This window comes from Schistocerca piceifrons, chromosome 11, assembly GCF_021461385.2.
Source record: "Schistocerca piceifrons isolate TAMUIC-IGC-003096 chromosome 11, iqSchPice1.1, whole genome shotgun sequence".
Taxonomy (NCBI): domain Eukaryota; kingdom Metazoa; phylum Arthropoda; class Insecta; order Orthoptera; family Acrididae; genus Schistocerca; species Schistocerca piceifrons.
Genome location: NC_060148.1, coordinates 58,444,029 through 58,465,103, shown reverse-complemented (window position 1 = coordinate 58,465,103; position 21,075 = coordinate 58,444,029). Strand labels below are relative to the sequence as shown.

The 21,075-nt window shown below is 40.8% G+C and overlaps 1 protein-coding gene across 1 annotated transcript in view; it reads left to right on the top strand.

The window, feature by feature from the left end:
- Positions 1-21,075, top strand: part of LOC124720275 (something about silencing protein 10) — a 201,032-nt gene that overhangs the window by 119,346 nt on the left and 60,611 nt on the right. The window contains exon 6 of the mRNA XM_047245591.1: positions 1,232-1,349. Within this exon, the coding sequence (XP_047101547.1) occupies positions 1,232-1,349 (118 nt within the window). The remainder of the gene's footprint in view (positions 1-1,231; positions 1,350-21,075) is intronic.

Below are 21,075 nucleotides of genomic sequence, written 5' to 3'. Positions count from 1 at the left end.
AAATTCTGACTGTTGATTACAGATATGGGTGCTGTTGTTGAAAGATAGTGTCGCGTATCCGTGTCACTTTAAAGTGTGGTACAGTATTCAGTGAAAGTTACATAGCCTGCTATAATAATGAGTAACTTACTTTTGAAGTCCCGTCATACATGAAACTCACACTTGGAATCAGTACATTGCGGGGTTGTTTTAATTTAACCTGCTCCCCCCCCCCCCTTCCCCCCTCCCCCCCAAACAAAAGGATGAATATTTAATTAACATGTAAAATGTTACATGGTGTTATGCAAATTAAAAAGACCCATCATATTGATTGATGTCAACTATTTACTATCATAAGAATTTATTTTATTAATTTTAATTTCTCTTGAGAAATAGGGAACATGATCAGATAACATTTACACTTAAGATACTGTAACTTGATGTAGAATCATAATGATTGTGAATTACAATTTAGTCATTTTTGGAAGCATGCAGGAATTTATAGATATTTACTAATTTTTCAATGTTTAGTTTAAAATATTTTGATTTTGGCCAAACAAGCCTGTAGGTGCAAAAGGTAGCTCAAAATGGATGGAGTCCTGGCAGGGCAAGAAATGAGGCTTTTGACAAAAGTAGCAAATCCTGTTGGTAATTTTTGCTGTTTTCAGTTGCATTATCTTCCAACGTTTGTTTGGATGGAACTGTGCCACAATTGCATCAGAAAACATAGTGACAGGAGAATAATAAGAATCAGCAGTCTTAAACACATAACGTTTGCAAATTACTGTGGAGGCATTTCTGTGAGCCAGTTTTCTGCACTTTCTTCTTATTCTGCAATTAGTCTCCTTCCCATGAATCTTGGATTTAACATATGAGCAAGACAGTGGGAGTGTTCTAGGGCTTGTTCCTTTCATTTCTTATTATTTTCTTATAGAATTGTATAGCAGGACTTTCTAAATGATCGATTCATAGTTCAACAGCATGTGCAATACTTGTGCTGTCTGCTTGAAGAAGAATTTCTCAGTCTTCTCCATTAATAGAGAGGTTGCAAAAATGTTTTACTGTTTACAATAAATTAATCATAAGAATTTAAATTGAACAGTTTAATTGTCAATACAGGAAAAAAAAACAATAAAAACCCCAAATAACAACACAATTTAATGCACTTTGATGTTTTTCTCCACCCCAATACATTTTGCTTGACAGATACGATAAATAATTTATGCATGGGCATGGTGGTCTTTTGTTACAGAGAAAATGGCTGTCCTGAAAGATGAGTTAGAGCCAGTGATGGCTCTTATCAAGGCACAGAAAATTCCAGACTGCCCCGCTGCCAAATTTGTCAGCACCGTGTATCATCTTGTGCTCAAGTAAGGGAATAATTGCAAGCAACTATCTAAAATGTAGCTGCAGCTGTTCTCAGATAGAATATATCGTTTTTAGCATTTTAAGCTGATAATTCTGTGCTTGCACGCATCCTACTGGTGGTAGCTTACACAGCTGACTGCTACAGGAATGTGATGTTTTACTGAAATAGCTGTGGTGAAGGAATTATTAGTGGAAAATTCATGACATTTTCTTGGATTGTGCTAATACACCTTTGTTACATTAAGAACACACAGATCATTTAAGGGGGGTAGGACGTCAAACGGGCCGACTTGGAGCAGGAGAAGCATCATGGGACATTATAATTTCCAGTGTCCATACTTTCTCAAATAAATTCATAAAACTGTGTCAGCATCACCAGGAAGGATTCAGGATTCACACCCATTGCAGTGGAAATTCAAAAACATAACAAAATAAATTTTTGTGCGTGCGAAATTTCATCATTTTTTCACTTACTAATGACTGCATTTGTTGTTATAGGTACACTTTTCTTCATAAGTTAGAGAGATTCTTTGATTAATTTTGCACAGCATACATAAAATACTCACAGTTGTATGAAACTCTAAAATTTATTTAATTTATGAAAAAATGAATGAACTGTTATATTTTAAACTTCATGTTTAGAAAAAAACACAAATTTTATAGTTAATTACCTCAATTTTTACCACAGTTTTTAATAGATTTGGAAAATTCTAGAGTTTCATACACCTTTAAGTATGGTTTGTATGCTGTGCAAAATTCATTGAAGAATCTGTCTTACTTATGAAGAAAAGTGTACCTATAGCAACAAATGCTGCCATTAATAAGTGAAAAAAATGATGAAATTTCACACGTAAAAGAAATTACTTCGTTATGTTTTAGAACTTCCGCTGCTATGAGTTTGAATTCTGAATCCTTCCTGGTCTTGCCGACAAAGTTTTATGAATTTATTTGTAAAAGTATAGACACTGGAAACTGAAATGTGCTGTGGTGCCTCTCCTGCTTCAAGTTGGCCTGTTTGACGTCCTACCCCCCCTTAAAGTCCATTTTCAGTGTGATATGCTTTATATTAAGGAATGAGACCTTGGAAGTAATGCAAGGTGATTAAAAAAAAAAAAAAAAAAAGAATATATTTCATTTGTTTATTACAGAGAAACTATGAAAGATAGAAACACATTGCACATGTCACTGGATAGAGGAAGTTTCAAAGTTTTATGTCAGCACAGACACTATACTGTATGCTCGACAAGAACACCATGTGTTCCTCAAGAAACATTGAAACAGTAGGCTATTTCATTCCGCACGTTAATTGACATGTCTCTTTTTATTGAAATGACAGCTTCAGCAGTTTGATTTCCCAACTGTTGTTGAGTAGCTGCCATGGGTGGGATAAAGACTGTCTTTGATATACATCCACAAAAAAAGTTGTGAGGTGTGAGGTCTGGTGATATGTGAGGCCAAAACCAGTGAACAGGGTCTTGTTGTCCACCTCTCCCAACCCAAGGCTGTAGGATGGTGATGTTAAGATAAAGCTGCACCTCAAGGTAAAATTGAGGCAGGGCACTGTCATCTACAAGAATTAAATCATTGGAATGTTTGTGGAGTTGACAACCAATTTTGCAGAATGTTGAGTTATGACATTCCTGTCACAGTTTCCTCCATTTTATCAGCAGAAACGGCACAAAACAATTCATTTTTGGTGAATCTCTTTCATCTTTGATGACAATGCCAGGAGGTTGTGACCCCCAAATTCGTACATTATGGCCGTTTGCTTTACCCAATGGAGGAAATGTCAATTTGTGTGAAGAGGTGAGTTTTGACGGCCTCGCGTGTTTTGGACTCTGTTTCTAGCCTGTTGTTCGCTATGTGAACTTAGTCATTACAGGCCTCTGTGAACTACCATTTGTTCCACCGGTCACTGCATCATTACGGGCTCAGTGATACTGAACTTTTGCTAACCACACTGAGAAGGATAGTGAAATCTAATATTTGTGGCCAGACCAAGTCCTACACAGTGCCAGCACATCCAGCATTTCTGCTCTGTCGCTCGGGCACAGCACGGCTCCGACTGTAATAATGGTCGGGTAACTAGAAAGGCAAAGTGCCAGATGGGCACACAGCCTGGCTGAGCACTTCTTACCAGGGTGGGGGTGAGGGTGTACGTAAGCAGGCACGTGCTGCCACCTGGTAGAGGAGTGGCCGCCTCTTCTCACGACAGAGGGATAGAGACACAATTAAAATCACTCAAAAGAGGAAAGGCCGCTGGACCTGATGGGATACCAGTTCGATTTTACACAGAGTACACAAAGGAACTTGCCCCCCTTCTTGCAGCGGTGTACCGTAGATCTCTAGAAGAGCGTAGCATTCCAAAGGATTGGAAAAGGGTACAGGTCATCCCCGTTTTCAAGAAGGGACATCGAACAGATGTGCAGAACTATATACCTATATCTCTAACGTCTATCAGTTGTAGAATTTTGGAACACGTATTATGTTAGAGTATAATAACTTTTCTGGAGTCTAGAAATCTACTCTGTAGGAATCAGCACGGGTTTCGAAAAGCACGGTCGTGTGAAACCCAGCTTACGTTATTTGTCCACGAGACTCAGAGGGCCATAGACACAGGTTCCCAGGTAGATGCCGTGTTTCTCGACTTCCGCAAGGCGTTCGATACAGTTCCCCACAGTCATTTAATGAACAAAGTAAGAGCATATGGACTATCAGACCAATTGTGCTATTGGATTGAAGAGTGCCTCGATAACAGAACGCAGCATGTCATTCTCAATGGAGAGAAGTCTTCCGAAGTAAGAGTGGTTTCAGGTGTGCCGCAGGGGAGTGTCGTAGGACCGTTGCTAATCGGAATATACATAAATGAGCTTGTGGATGACATCATAAGTTCACTGAGGCTTTCTGTGGATGATGCTGTGGTATATCAAGAGGTTGTAACAATGGAAAATTGTACTGAAACGTAGGAGGATCTGCAGCGAATTGACGTATGGTGCAGGAAATCGCAATTGTATCTCAATTTAGACAAGTGTAATGTGCTGCAAATACGTAGAAAGAAAGATCCTTTATCATTTAGCTACAATATAGCAGGTCAGCAACTGGAAGCAGTTAATTCCATAAATTATCTGGGAGTAGGCATTAGCAGTGATTTAAAATGGAATGATCATATAAAGTTGATTGTCGGTAAAGCAGATGCCAGACTGAAATTGATTGGAAGAATCCTAAGGAAATGCAATACGAAAACAAAGAAGTAGGCTACAGTATGCTTGTTTGCCCACTGCTCGAATACTGCTCAGCAGTGTGGGATCCATACCAGATAGGGTTGATAGAAGAGATAGAGAAGATCCAACAGAGAGCAGTGCGCTTCGTTACAGGATCATTTAGTAATCATGAAAGCGTTACGGAGATGATAGATAAACTCCAGTGGAAGACTCTGCACGAGAGATGCTCAGTAGCTCGGTACGGGCTTTAGTCGAAGTTTGGAGAACATACCTTCACCGAGGAGTCGAGCAGTATATTGCTCCTTCCTATGTATATCTCACAAAGAGACCTTGAGGATAAAATCAGAGAGATTAGAGCCCACACAGAGGCATACCGACAGTCCTTCTTTCCACGAACAATACAAGAGTGGAATAGAAGGGAGAACTGATAGAGGTACTTAAGGTACCCTCCGCCACACACCGTCAGGTGGCTTGCGGAGTATGGATGTAGATGTAGATGTGATTGCTGGGTGATTGCTTCACTTAAAGAAGTACATTCTTCATCACATAGAAATTCACACACATACGAGACATCAGTTGACATTAAATCCTAATGTATTATGGGACATTAAACAGAAATGTGATCAAAAAGTTTATGTTTGAAGGCCAGTTGGTTGGTTGAGAGGATCAAATAGTGAGGTCATCAGTCCCACCAAATGAGGGAAGAATGGGGAAAGAAATCGGCCATGCCCTTTCAAAGGAATCATCCCGGCATTTGCCTGAAGTGGTTTAGGGAAATCACGGAAAATGTAAATCAGGATGGCCGGACGTGGGTTTAAACCGGTGTCCTCCCGAATATGAGTCTAGTATGCTAACCATTGCGCCACCTGACTCGGTCCGTACAGTCTAGAATCAATACGCCAGTCAGGCAAAATTGCCGTGAGCATCGAGGCAACCATCCCTCCGATGCATCAGGATAAAATACTCGTCTGTTAGAACACCGTGTCCTGTTGTGTGAAGAAGTCCGCAGCTGCCTGCCGGATGTCCTTGTTTGACAGGAAGCATCAAATCTTAGAGATCTTTTGTAAGGGACTGAAGGCACGATAATTGTATGGGGAGACATCTGGATTATTGTGTGAGTGCTGTGATGCCCCCTCTCCCGTTTTGTTGTCGCTGTTGATGTTGAGCCGCTACTGCTACAGCTCGGTTGGTGGAATGGAGACACGACATGCAGTGATGGTTGTCCCCGTCGGATAACGTGGAACAGCACCTGAAAATCTCTCAAGAAAATTGTTCCTCCGTGTAATGTATCAAAGTCCGTTTGTGAGTCCACACAGTCTTCTCAGCGATGTGAACTGCTGATTTTAATTGTCTGTTACGGTTTTATGATGATTTGCTATGCCCGGTTAGTTAGTTATTGCAGTATTGAGTGAATCAGTCATCACCGGTGTCGTTTCACACCACTGAAGTGAGGAAAAATTCGTTTGCGGTTCAATATCAGTAGTTGTTGTTACGCTGCTAGGCAGAATTGTTCACTATGGCACAACGCAAATCCAGAGGTAATCTATAATGCGATCTTGCTTTCGTGCATCATGATATTATTTCGGCAAAACACTCCTTTCAGTGCTCATCAAGTCACTCTTTCAATTAAAATGTTCACAGTTAATTAATTTTGATTATCAACTATCACACAGTTCAATTAATGATGGAGCCAACACGTGATATTTCCATTACTGACAAACAATTTTATTGTTCCTTCTTAGCAATTACTTTATAATCATCACACCACATGCACACCGATGGATCAGATCAATTACGATTCTTTTCAGTTCGGTGATGGTGACAATTACGACAACTTTTACAATCGGCATATTTGTATTATCTTCGTGTGGTCGTATTAATTTTTCCTACTCCAGGCTGATCAGGTATTGTAGTCTTTGATACTATGTCCATTCTTCATTGTAACTGTTCACTTTGATGAAGTTCGAGTCCAACAGTAATATCTCTAATAATTAAAGTACATTAACTCGTCATACACAGTCAGAATATCACTTCAGTTCAAGTTCTGAAGTCAGAATAACTGAGAACAAAGTCCGCATATCTCTATCATGCAACAGTATTTTTTTTTTTTAATAGAAACAATCTCGTAGCGTTCTGTTTGTAGTACTATAACAAATCGTGCTCTCTCTCGACTTGATAGCAAGCAAGCTAGCAAGTGACTAACTTTTCCATGATCGAGCATTGTAGATGCATTGAATTTCCTTTTCGCCACTTTTACAACTCTCTTTGACAATAAATATTATCTCTGACTGACATATTACTTTGGACTTAACTTTCATCGTACTGATTTGCAGTTATTACTAAGATGTTTGATAGCTAATTAAAAATAACCTTGTTTCTTTCTAGCTTTACATCATGACATACTCAGTAATTATTGAAACAAAGATGAGGTGACTTACCGAACAAAAGCGCCGGCAGGTCGATAGACACACAAACAAACACAAACATACACACAAAATTCAAGCTTTCGCAACAAACTGTTGCCTCATCACGAAAGAGGGAAGGAGAGGGGAAGACGAAAGGAAGTGGGTTTTAAGGGAGAGGGTAAGGAGTCATTCCAATCCCGGAAGCGGAAAGACTTACCTTAGGGGGAAAGAAGGACAGGTATACACTCGCACACACACACATATCCATCCACACATACAGACACAAGCAGACATATTTAATCTTTATATATCTTTATTTAATCTTTAAATATGTCTGCTTGTGTCTGTATGTGTGGATGGATATGTGCGTGTGTGCGAGTGTATACCTGTCCTTTTTTCCCCCTAAGGTAAGTCTTTCCGCTTCCGGGATTGGAATGACTCCTTACCCTCTCCCTTAAAACCCACTTCCTTTCGTCTTCCCCTCTCCTTCCCTCTTTCCTGATTAGGCAACAGTTTGTTGCGAAAGCTTGAATTTTGTGTGTATGTTTGTGTTTGTTTGTGTGTCCATCCACACATACAGACACAAGCTTGTCTGCTTGTGTCTGTATGTGTGGATGGATATGTGCGTGTGTGCGAGTGTATACCTGTCATTTTTTCCCCCTAAGGTAAGTCTTTCCGCTTCCGGGATTGGAATGACTCCTTACCCTCTCCCTTAAAACCCACTTCCTTTCGTCTTCCCCTCTCCTTCCCTCTTTCCTGATTAGGCAACAGTTTGTTGCGAAAGCTTGAATTTTGTGTGTATGTTTGTGTTTGTTTGTGTGTCCATCCACACATACAGACACAAGCTTGTCTGCTTGTGTCTGTATGTGTGGATGGATATGTGCGTGTGTGCGAGTGTATACCTGTCATTTTTTCCCCCTAAGGTAAGTCTTTCCGCTTCCGGGATTGGAATGACTCCTTACCCTCTCCCTTAAAACCCACTTCCTTTCGTCTTCCCCTCTCCTTCCCTCTTTCCTGATTAGGCAACAGTTTGTTGCGAAAGCTTGAATTTTGTGTGTATGTTTGTGTTTGTTTGTGTGTCCATCCACACATACAGACACAAGCTTGTCTGCTTGTGTCTGTATGTGTGGATGGATATGTGCGTGTGTGCGAGTGTATACCTGTCATTTTTTCCCCCTAAGGTAAGTCTTTCCGCTTCCGGGATTGGAATGACTCCTTACCCTCTCCCTTAAAACCCACTTCCTTTCGTCTTCCCCTCTCCTTCCCTCTTTCCTGATTAGGCAACAGTTTGTTGCGAAAGCTTGAATTTTGTGTGTATGTTTGTGTTTGTTTGTGTGTCCATCCACACATACAGACACAAGCTTGTCTGCTTGTGTCTGTATGTGTGGATGGATATGTGCGTGTGTGCGAGTGTATACCTGTCCTTTTTTCCCCCTAAGGTAAGTCTTTCCGCTTCCGGGATTGGAATGACTCCTTACCCTCTCCCTTAAAACCCACTTCCTTTCGTCTTCCCCTCTCCTTCCCTCTTTCCTGATTAGGCAACAGTTTGTTGCGAAAGCTTGAATTTTGTGTGTATGTTTGTGTTTGTTTGTGTGTCCATCCACACATACAGACACAAGCTTGTCTGCTTGTGTCTGTATGTGTGGATGGATATGTGCGTGTGTGCGAGTGTATACCTGTCCTTTTTTCCCCCTAAGGTAAGTCTTTCCGCTTCCGGGATTGGAATGACTCCTTACCCTCTCCCTTAAAACCCACTTCCTTTCGTCTTCCCCTCTCCTTCCCTCTTTCCTGATTAGGCAACAGTTTGTTGCGAAAGCTTGAATTTTGTGTGTATGTTTGTGTTTGTTTGTGTGTCCATCCACACATACAGACACAAGCTTGTCTGCTTGTGTCTGTATGTGTGGATGGATATGTGCGTGTGTGCGAGTGTATACCTGTCATTTTTTCCCCCTAAGGTAAGTCTTTCCGCTTCCGGGATTGGAATGACTCCTTACCCTCTCCCTTAAAACCCACTTCCTTTCGTCTTCCCCTCTCCTTCCCTCTTTCCTGATTAGGCAACAGTTTGTTGCGAAAGCTTGAATTTTGTGTGTATGTTTGTGTTTGTTTGTGTGTCCATCCACACATACAGACACAAGCTTGTCTGCTTGTGTCTGTATGTGTGGATGGATATGTGCGTGTGTGCGAGTGTATACCTGTCCTTTTTTCCCCCTAAGGTAAGTCTTTCCGCTTCCGGGATTGGAATGACTCCTTACCCTCTCCCTTAAAACCCACTTCCTTTCGTCTTCCCCTCTCCTTCCCTCTTTCCTGATTAGGCAACAGTTTGTTGCGAAAGCTTGAATTTTGTGTGTATGTTTGTGTTTGTTTGTGTGTCCATCCACACATACAGACACAAGCTTGTCTGCTTGTGTCTGTATGTGTGGATGGATATGTGCGTGTGTGCGAGTGTATACCTGTCATTTTTTCCCCCTAAGGTAAGTCTTTCCGCTTCCGGGATTGGAATGACTCCTTACCCTCTCCCTTAAAACCCACTTCCTTTCGTCTTCCCCTCTCCTTCCCTCTTTCCTGATTAGGCAACAGTTTGTTGCGAAAGCTTGAATTTTGTGTGTATGTTTGTGTTTGTTTGTGTGTCCATCCACACATACAGACACAAGCTTGTCTGCTTGTGTCTGTATGTGTGGATGGATATGTGCGTGTGTGCGAGTGTATACCTGTCCTTTTTTCCCCCTAAGGTAAGTCTTTCCGCTTCCGGGATTGGAATGACTCCTTACCCTCTCCCTTAAAACCCACTTCCTTTCGTCTTCCCCTCTCCTTCCCTCTTTCCTGATTAGGCAACAGTTTGTTGCGAAAGCTTGAATTTTGTGTGTATGTTTGTGTTTGTTTGTGTGTCCATCCACACATACAGACACAAGCTTGTCTGCTTGTGTCTGTATGTGTGGATGGATATGTGCGTGTGTGCGAGTGTATACCTGTCCTTTTTTCCCCCTAAGGTAAGTCTTTCCGCTTCCGGGATTGGAATGACTCCTTACCCTCTCCCTTAAAACCCACTTCCTTTCGTCTTCCCCTCTCCTTCCCTCTTTCCTGATTAGGCAACAGTTTGTTGCGAAAGCTTGAATTTTGTGTGTATGTTTGTGTTTGTTTGTGTGTCCATCCACACATACAGACACAAGCTTGTCTGCTTGTGTCTGTATGTGTGGATGGATATGTGCGTGTGTGCGAGTGTATACCTGTCATTTTTTCCCCCTAAGGTAAGTCTTTCCGCTTCCGGGATTGGAATGACTCCTTACCCTCTCCCTTAAAACCCACTTCCTTTCGTCTTCCCCTCTCCTTCCCTCTTTCCTGATTAGGCAACAGTTTGTTGCGAAAGCTTGAATTTTGTGTGTATGTTTGTGTTTGTTTGTGTGTCCATCCACACATACAGACACAAGCTTGTCTGCTTGTGTCTGTATGTGTGGATGGATATGTGCGTGTGTGCGAGTGTATACCTGTCCTTTTTTCCCCCTAAGGTAAGTCTTTCCGCTTCCGGGATTGGAATGACTCCTTACCCTCTCCCTTAAAACCCACTTCCTTTCGTCTTCCCCTCTCCTTCCCTCTTTCCTGATTAGGCAACAGTTTGTTGCGAAAGCTTGAATTTTGTGTGTATGTTTGTGTTTGTTTGTGTGTCCATCCACACATACAGACACAAGCTTGTCTGCTTGTGTCTGTATGTGTGGATGGATATGTGCGTGTGTGCGAGTGTATACCTGTCATTTTTTCCCCCTAAGGTAAGTCTTTCCGCTTCCGGGATTGGAATGACTCCTTACCCTCTCCCTTAAAACCCACTTCCTTTCGTCTTCCCCTCTCCTTCCCTCTTTCCTGATTAGGCAACAGTTTGTTGCGAAAGCTTGAATTTTGTGTGTATGTTTGTGTTTGTTTGTGTGTCCATCCACACATACAGACACAAGCTTGTCTGCTTGTGTCTGTATGTGTGGATGGATATGTGCGTGTGTGCGAGTGTATACCTGTCCTTTTTTCCCCCTAAGGTAAGTCTTTCCGCTTCCGGGATTGGAATGACTCCTTACCCTCTCCCTTAAAACCCACTTCCTTTCGTCTTCCCCTCTCCTTCCCTCTTTCCTGATTAGGCAACAGTTTGTTGCGAAAGCTTGAATTTTGTGTGTATGTTTGTGTTTGTTTGTGTGTCCATCCACACATACAGACACAAGCTTGTCTGCTTGTGTCTGTATGTGTGGATGGATATGTGCGTGTGTGCGAGTGTATACCTGTCCTTTTTTCCCCCTAAGGTAAGTCTTTCCGCTTCCGGGATTGGAATGACTCCTTACCCTCTCCCTTAAAACCCACTTCCTTTCGTCTTCCCCTCTCCTTCCCTCTTTCCTGATTAGGCAACAGTTTGTTGCGAAAGCTTGAATTTTGTGTGTATGTTTGTGTTTGTTTGTGTGTCCATCCACACATACAGACACAAGCTTGTCTGCTTGTGTCTGTATGTGTGGATGGATATGTGCGTGTGTGCGAGTGTATACCTGTCATTTTTTCCCCCTAAGGTAAGTCTTTCCGCTTCCGGGATTGGAATGACTCCTTACCCTCTCCCTTAAAACCCACTTCCTTTCGTCTTCCCCTCTCCTTCCCTCTTTCCTGATTAGGCAACAGTTTGTTGCGAAAGCTTGAATTTTGTGTGTATGTTTGTGTTTGTTTGTGTGTCCATCCACACATACAGACACAAGCTTGTCTGCTTGTGTCTGTATGTGTGGATGGATATGTGCGTGTGTGCGAGTGTATACCTGTCCTTTTTTCCCCCTAAGGTAAGTCTTTCCGCTTCCGGGATTGGAATGACTCCTTACCCTCTCCCTTAAAACCCACTTCCTTTCGTCTTCCCCTCTCCTTCCCTCTTTCCTGATTAGGCAACAGTTTGTTGCGAAAGCTTGAATTTTGTGTGTATGTTTGTGTTTGTTTGTGTGTCCATCCACACATACAGACACAAGCTTGTCTGCTTGTGTCTGTATGTGTGGATGGATATGTGCGTGTGTGCGAGTGTATACCTGTCCTTTTTTCCCCCTAAGGTAAGTCTTTCCGCTTCCGGGATTGGAATGACTCCTTACCCTCTCCCTTAAAACCCACTTCCTTTCGTCTTCCCCTCTCCTTCCCTCTTTCCTGATTAGGCAACAGTTTGTTGCGAAAGCTTGAATTTTGTGTGTATGTTTGTGTTTGTTTGTGTGTCCATCCACACATACAGACACAAGCTTGTCTGCTTGTGTCTGTATGTGTGGATGGATATGTGCGTGTGTGCGAGTGTATACCTGTCATTTTTTCCCCCTAAGGTAAGTCTTTCCGCTTCCGGGATTGGAATGACTCCTTACCCTCTCCCTTAAAACCCACTTCCTTTCGTCTTCCCCTCTCCTTCCCTCTTTCCTGATTAGGCAACAGTTTGTTGCGAAAGCTTGAATTTTGTGTGTATGTTTGTGTTTGTTTGTGTGTCCATCCACACATACAGACACAAGCTTGTCTGCTTGTGTCTGTATGTGTGGATGGATATGTGCGTGTGTGCGAGTGTATACCTGTCATTTTTTCCCCCTAAGGTAAGTCTTTCCGCTTCCGGGATTGGAATGACTCCTTACCCTCTCCCTTAAAACCCACTTCCTTTCGTCTTCCCCTCTCCTTCCCTCTTTCCTGATTAGGCAACAGTTTGTTGCGAAAGCTTGAATTTTGTGTGTATGTTTGTGTTTGTTTGTGTGTCCATCCACACATACAGACACAAGCTTGTCTGCTTGTGTCTGTATGTGTGGATGGATATGTGCGTGTGTGCGAGTGTATACCTGTCCTTTTTTCCCCCTAAGGTAAGTCTTTCCGCTTCCGGGATTGGAATGACTCCTTACCCTCTCCCTTAAAACCCACTTCCTTTCGTCTTCCCCTCTCCTTCCCTCTTTCCTGATTAGGCAACAGTTTGTTGCGAAAGCTTGAATTTTGTGTGTATGTTTGTGTTTGTTTGTGTGTCCATCCACACATACAGACACAAGCTTGTCTGCTTGTGTCTGTATGTGTGGATGGATATGTGCGTGTGTGCGAGTGTATACCTGTCATTTTTTCCCCCTAAGGTAAGTCTTTCCGCTTCCGGGATTGGAATGACTCCTTACCCTCTCCCTTAAAACCCACTTCCTTTCGTCTTCCCCTCTCCTTCCCTCTTTCCTGATTAGGCAACAGTTTGTTGCGAAAGCTTGAATTTTGTGTGTATGTTTGTGTTTGTTTGTGTGTCCATCCACACATACAGACACAAGCTTGTCTGCTTGTGTCTGTATGTGTGGATGGATATGTGCGTGTGTGCGAGTGTATACCTGTCATTTTTTCCCCCTAAGGTAAGTCTTTCCGCTTCCGGGATTGGAATGACTCCTTACCCTCTCCCTTAAAACCCACTTCCTTTCGTCTTCCCCTCTCCTTCCCTCTTTCCTGATTAGGCAACAGTTTGTTGCGAAAGCTTGAATTTTGTGTGTATGTTTGTGTTTGTTTGTGTGTCCATCCACACATACAGACACAAGCTTGTCTGCTTGTGTCTGTATGTGTGGATGGATATGTGCGTGTGTGCGAGTGTATACCTGTCATTTTTTCCCCCTAAGGTAAGTCTTTCCGCTTCCGGGATTGGAATGACTCCTTACCCTCTCCCTTAAAACCCACTTCCTTTCGTCTTCCCCTCTCCTTCCCTCTTTCCTGATTAGGCAACAGTTTGTTGCGAAAGCTTGAATTTTGTGTGTATGTTTGTGTTTGTTTGTGTGTCCATCCACACATACAGACACAAGCTTGTCTGCTTGTGTCTGTATGTGTGGATGGATATGTGCGTGTGTGCGAGTGTATACCTGTCCTTCTTTCCCCCTAAGGTAAGTCTTTCCGCTCCCGGGATTGGAATGACTCCTTACCCTCTCCCTTAAAACCCACTTCCTTTCGTCTTCCCCTCTCCTTCCCTCTTTCCTGATTAGGCAACAGTTTGTTGCGAAAGCTTGAATTTTGTGTGTATGTTTGTGTTTGTTTGTGTGTCCATCCACACATACAGACACAAGCTTGTCTGCTTGTGTCTGTATGTGTGGATGGATATGTGCGTGTGTGCGAGTGTATACCTGTCCTTCTTTCCCCCTAAGGTAAGTCTTTCCGCTCCCGGGATTGGAATGACTCCTTACCCTCTCCCTTAAAACCCACTTCCTTTCGTCTTCCCCTCTCCTTCCCTCTTTCCTGATTAGGCAACAGTTTGTTGCGAAAGCTTGAATTTTGTGTGTATGTTTGTGTTTGTTTGTGTGTCTATCGACCTGCCAGCGCTTTTGTTCGGTAAGTCACCTCATCTTTGTTTTTATATATAATTTTTCCCACGTGGAATGTTTCCTTCCATTATATTATATCAGTAATTATTGAAATTGGTGTTCATCAAAACTTTAAGGTGTTATGTTATTGTCAAAGTTGTCATACCTGTCAGAATAACACTGTTCCCTACTTTAAATTATCATGACATTCTTATTTGGGTTTTTGGGTTTCTTGGGGTGTTACAGTGCTCAAGTGTCTCCGACTTGAGTTGACATAACTTCTGCATTATGACATTTGTGGTATGGGGAACATGCATTACCTTGAAGCAGCCACACCCCTTGTCACAGTTTTCACAGATTTTGACAGACATGCTGCCCCATACACATTCTTCATTCTCCTATGGACTTGTACTGGTGTTTGTTGTTCAGCAGCCAGGAAAAAAAGAACAGAGTGTTGGTCCTGTTTGATTGCATTTGGTAATAATGTCTCCGTAGCTCTCATTTCCACATTTACTGCATGCACATTGGAAACAAATGCATGTCACACTAAGCCATTGGCTACGTGTTAACACTTACATACCCACATCAGAGTCATGCCATATTGCGTTATATGCCACAGCAAATCCTTAAATGGAAAATTTTTGATCACTGCTTATACTTACTTATGCAGCAGTGCTCTAACAGTTAAGCAACATTCGCTACAAAGATGAAGTGTGACATAATGACAGTGAAATACACAGCAACTGAATGTTAACCTTTGTAGAAGAATTCTTAACAATCTGTGATTGCAAAATTCCTGTCACGCTATTTTACGACAGTTTTGAGCTATGTGCTCTTAAACAGATGTATCTGTCTCCCTAAACTAGTAAATAAAATGTAAAATACATATGGCCTAGTGAGGTACAGTCAAAATGTTTAACATAACAAAATATATCTAAAAACAAAGATGATGTAACTTACCAAACGAAAGCATTGGTATGTTGATAGAGACACTAACAAACACAAACACATACACAAAATTCAAGCTTTCGCAACCCACGGTTGCTTCATCAGGAAAGAGGGAAGGAGAGGGAAAGACGAAAGGATGTGGGTTTTAAGGGAGAGGGTAAGGAGTCATTCCAATCCCGGGAGTGAAAAGACTTACCTTAGGGGGAAAAAGGGACAGGTGTACACTCGCACACACACACACATATCCATCTGCACATATACAGACACAAGCAGACAAGTAAAGGCAAAGAGTTTGGGCAGAGATGTCAGTTGAGGCTGAAGTACAGAGGCAAAGATGTTGTTGAATGACAAGTGATGTAGGAGGGGTGTCAACTTGAAATTAGCGTAGGTTGAGGCCTGGTGGGTAACTGTATATGTGTGGATGGATATGTGTATGTGTGCGAGTGTATACCTGTCCTTTTTTTCCCCCCCTAAGGTAAGTCTTTCTGCTCCCGGGATTGGAATGACTCCTCTTTCCTGATGAAGCAACCGTGGGTTGCGAAAGCTTGAATTTTGTGTGTGTGTTTGTGTTTGTTAGTATCTCTATCAACATACCAACCTTTTCGTTTGGTAAGTTACAGCATCTTTGTTTTTTATATATATTTTTCCCACGTGAAATGTTTCCCTCTATTATATTCATGTCATTAACATAACAAAACTTTCATAAATGCTTAAAAGTTGTTGGAAGTCCCTAGTACTCTCCTTACTCTCCCTATAAAACACTAGGTAAATATAATCTTGGCAATGTGCACTGCATTTTAAATGAAAGCTAGTTTTTCATGCTTCCCAATGTTTATGACATATCTCCTGAAGTGTGTGTTGTACTGTGTTATAATTTTTTAGTTACATTTAGTGATATGTGTAGACACTGTCTGCAAAGTGTGTTGTGAATAGAGTCAGTAAATGAAGTTTGACTACACAAACAGCTAAAATGTAATAAGTGATAAACTTTTTTCCTTTAATCATTTTTTTGGAGGGTGTCAGCGAGAAAAAGGTTTGTAAAGGTTTGAAATTATGTGTAAAGTTGGTTGGAAGTCACTAAGTACTGTTTTTCTCAAATACTGGGTGAATATAGTGTGGGTATTTATGCACTAGCAGTTACGCTGCCTCAAAAGAAACACACAGTTTCTAACTGTAATACTTGTCTTATTATGTTAAACATTTAACTTAAGATTGTAGATCCCAGTGAGTGCATTATGACGGCATTTTCAATTCTTAAACTCGGTCAGTAGTAACATGAAATATTGATAATTAAAGGGGTGTTGCCCTCGTTCACTGTTAGATACGCAACCCTCAACTGGTATCGGATTCTGGTTTAGTCACGTAGTAATATACTAGATGAAACAAAAATGATACCCAAACTTTCAGGAAGCACAGGTTGGAAATGCTTTATTTTCATTTTTGAGCTAATTTTGTACTTCTCTTCATAATCACATCTATCTTGGGGAACACACTCATATGTTGATTGGCGACTCCATAGAGTGTTGTGTGCACAACAACCGTATACGTGAGATTAGCAGCGAGGTCAGCGTTGGCCATAATTTTGGTGGTTTATTGACAGCAAAATCGATTTCGATCACATAATGATCATCTTCAGTGCTGTAGAGTACAAATTAAAGCTCATAGGCACTGGTGTCAAGTTAATGTGATCATTTCATAGCTTTGGTTACTGATAATTAAGTGATCGAAAATCAATTTTGCTGTCAATAAACCATCAATATTACGGCCAGCACTTACCTTCCTTCTAATTACACTTATATTTTTTCTTAAGTGAACGTTCAGATTACCATCTCAGTTACGTCCGGTTATAATGTACAGTAAGTTGTAATTCTTAGGTTCACGACCATTGTTTGTTGTTTGAATTGAATGAAGGTAATGTTGACACGTCATTCACTTCACGCACCATGTTAACGCGCGACAAACTTCACCACTGTAGCAGCGTCGAGCACATAGCGGCGACTGTTTAGTGTTGGTCACAGACTCGGTTTCCTATACATTGCAGTGGTAGTGTATTCAGATGTGGAACTGGTGGTGCCCCATTGCTTTACGGATTAGCATATGATAATGGCTGTGGCGCTCAAAGTTTGTATTTGAGGAAATTTCCAGAATGACAGTGCGCCTACAGAAGAATGTTCAAAGCTGTCGGTTGACATCTTAGGGAGCACGGAACGTTTAAGCCTACTACTTACAACTGAGGAAGGCTTTGAAGGATGAGGACACGTCAGCTGGATGACGAACTTCTTTGTGCAGTTGACGACAATTCCAGCGTCAGCGTAAGACAATTAGCAGCAACAAGTAATGTCAACCACATGACCGTTTAAAGACTGCCACATGAGAACCTGCTTATCTGTACCACACGTAGCACGTGCCGGCCCTGTCAGCAGCTGATTTTCCTGTGCAGATACATTTCTGTGAATAGTTCATTCGATATTGGCTCAACCCTCACTTTACTGCAAATTTGCTGTTTCAAAGTAGATGGTTAATGTTTTGGAAGGTTGTAGAAATTGAGCTGTTATGTGGAAATAAAGCATTTCTGGACCCACATCTATATAACATAGTGTATTCTTCCCCTAGATGAGAGGAATATTTCCTGAAAGTTTGACCATACCTTTTTGTTAGGCCCTGTAGATTAATTTTCATTTTGCCTGTCTGTTCCTCAACTTTCTGTGTGATGAGTAGACCAGTTGCATAGAGGTTGTGAGATTTTATGTAGAGAAATTATTACTTGCACTGTTTTGTTCCCAACAGAAAGTTTCTTTTTTTAAAAAAATGGCATTACTTTTTGGTTTGCCCTCATAATTTATATGACAAGGAGACATAAGAAGTGACCTCCTTCGATTTTCTCGATAATTATAGGATTTGAAGGTCTGTGCCCAAACATAAATTCCCCAGGGTGGTATGATGCACTTTCCAAATACACTCGGGGGAAAAAAAAAAAATCATCTTTACAGATTTCCTAGCATTGTTGACTACAGAACAATTTTAGCTTTGTAGCTCAGCCACCTGCACCTCTGTGCATGGTGTTCTCCTCTTGCAATTGTGAGGTTGTCAGGTGGATTTTCACTAGATATAACTTTTTCTTTTATTTTCATTTGAATTCTGCATTTATTATCAACTTGAGAGTTGCTAATAATTAACAATTTTAATCATTTAATTCATTTTTAACTATGACAATATTTTGAAAAGGATAGATTGTTAATCACCATATAGAGGAGATGTTGAGTCACAGATATGCACAAAAAAAGACTGTTAACAAATACCGTATTTACTCAAATCGAAGCCGCACCCGAATCTAAGCCGCACCTGAAAAATGAGACTCGAAATCAAGGAAAAAAATTTTCCCGAACCTAAGCCGCACCTGAACTTTGAGACTCAAAATTCGAGGGGAGAGAAAAGTTTTAGGCCGCACCTCCAAATTGAAACAAAGTTGGTCCACTGTAATAAGAGACACAATTTAGGTCGAATGAATGACGATACAGATACAGTAGTTCGGTTTGAGTCGTAAGCTTAGCAGTTAAGCTTTACCAGGTAGCCATTGCTGTGCGTCAGGCGCTCCATCCGTATTTATACGGGTACCCATCCTTTTTCACGTGCTTCTTCTGGTTTGAACTGATTGCTTATTTTTCTTTGATCTGATAAGTGCCATTCTCTTTGTTACAGGTGTTTACTTCACTCTAAGCTGAAAATGCATTACTGTACTGTGTCATGCATTGTTTGTCGCATTCTGATAATCAGTGTTTACGACCTGTCACCGATCGCGGCATGGCTTGCTATTGTGCACGCTACCGCCGCTTTTTTTTTTTAAAAAAGAAGAATCATCTCATTAGTGAAACAATGGCAAGAGACTGCTATTTGTTGTTACTTACACTGCTTCTTTCTTTGATAATGATCAACAAGAAGCAAATAATAGACTGCGATGATAGAAGATGTTGTGAATGAGAGTTAAGCGAAAATTTTTCTCCATTTGAAAATCTTTGCAGACACCTCTTTAGTACATTATATTCTGCACAGAAATTAGAGTCATCTTAAGTTTAAAAATCTAGTCAATCGCCGTGCTTCATTTCTGACTGTATCACTATTAGGCATAAGAATAATACGAATATAAACGTGACATGATATGTATATTCTTCCGCGTTTGCTGTTGTCTCACTCTAGTTTCGTAGTTTATGAGGCAGACAGGATTTAAATGAGATAGCAGCAAACACGAAAGAATACATGGCAAAATGTTTATATTCATATTATTCTTATGGTGAGGAGAATACTGCATGTGATTCACAATTCATAAAAGTTCCTATTAGCAGCCATCTCATCTCACAGGTAGGCAAAAATTCATAACGTAGAGTTGGCATTATTGACAAACATCCCAAAATCTTGCCGGCTACATTGAAATGCTGCTACTTCAAAGATGAACAATAAGGAATTTGTATTTACTTCGTTGGATAATGTATGAAAATGCAGTGGTAGAAACTCAGGGCGGAGAAAAAAAGCTTGTCTTCCACCTTTTTTTTTAAATTTATTTACTGACGCAGAGGTTTTGGCCCCAGTATTTATCTTTGTGCCTGCAAGACATGCCTCTGTAGCGCTACATATATTTGATGGCAGAAGTTAGTTCTGGCGGCACCTACCAGCATTTTTCAGAACTTCCGCTTACTTTGCACTCGATTCTAAGCCGCAGGTGGTTTTTTGGATTGCAAAAACTGGAAAAAAAGTGCGGCTTACATTCGAGTAAATACGGTAAGCTTTTGATCAAAAGGCCTTCTTCCAAATTATACAACACACACACACACACACACACACACACACACACACACACACACACACACACTCTCTCTCTCTCTCTCTCCTGTAAACCCAGCTCATACACACCACTGCTGTCTCTGGCTGTTGGGGCAAACTCTTCTTTTGTTGTGCCTGTCTGCGACTCAACCTCTCCACTATATGGTGAGTAGGAATCTGCTCTTTTCATAATATTGTCATTATTTCATCCTGGATTTTCCATTGTTTCATTTTTAACCACCAGTCACACAAAACTGCTAATAATCATTATTAAATATGGAACAAAATGTGAAATACAAAATAATGATTTTTTTTTTATTTCTTGAGATTGTGAATAAATACAAACACAATATTAAAAATGTGCAATTGCTACATATAATTTTTTCTTTGAACAACAAGACATTTTGCATTTTTCTACCATATCTTATTTTATTACACTTTTCCATGTGATTACTAATTAAAAACAAAAATATAATAGGACATTATTATCCATCATTTGTTAATTAACATCCCAATTTGGTGATAAAGTTAAATAAGGTACGTCCAGTAAAAATCAAACCAGCAACCTTGCTACTAGCTGCTCAGTTAAAGTGTAGAATTTTTTTTATACTTGACAGCTTTTGGAAGTAACCAAAGGTGCTCTCTCTCTCTTTCTCTCTCTCTCTCTTTCTCTCTCTCTCTCTCTCTCAGTACAGTGATTTTAAGAAGCACATTATACAGCTTCAGGAAACTGATGTTGAAACGTTTCTCTCTTTCTCTACGAATTGATGGTACATGGATAGATTATTGGAGATAACTACTAAGAAAAGCTTTTCCAGTATGTCACAGTAAAGAAAATTACTGATTGTTGTTCATTTCCAGAATGAACAAGAAAAATGTCCACAGATGACAGACATAAACAAAAAATATGAGAACATAAAATTATTTATTACTGATAACAGATGCAAATTGCTGTCCAATAATGTTGCGGGGCAGAAAACTTTCAGGCCATTGAAATGATTGCCAATGTCATCTTCAGTGGAAATTGACCGATCATCTTAACATTATTTTTACATAAAGATACATGCA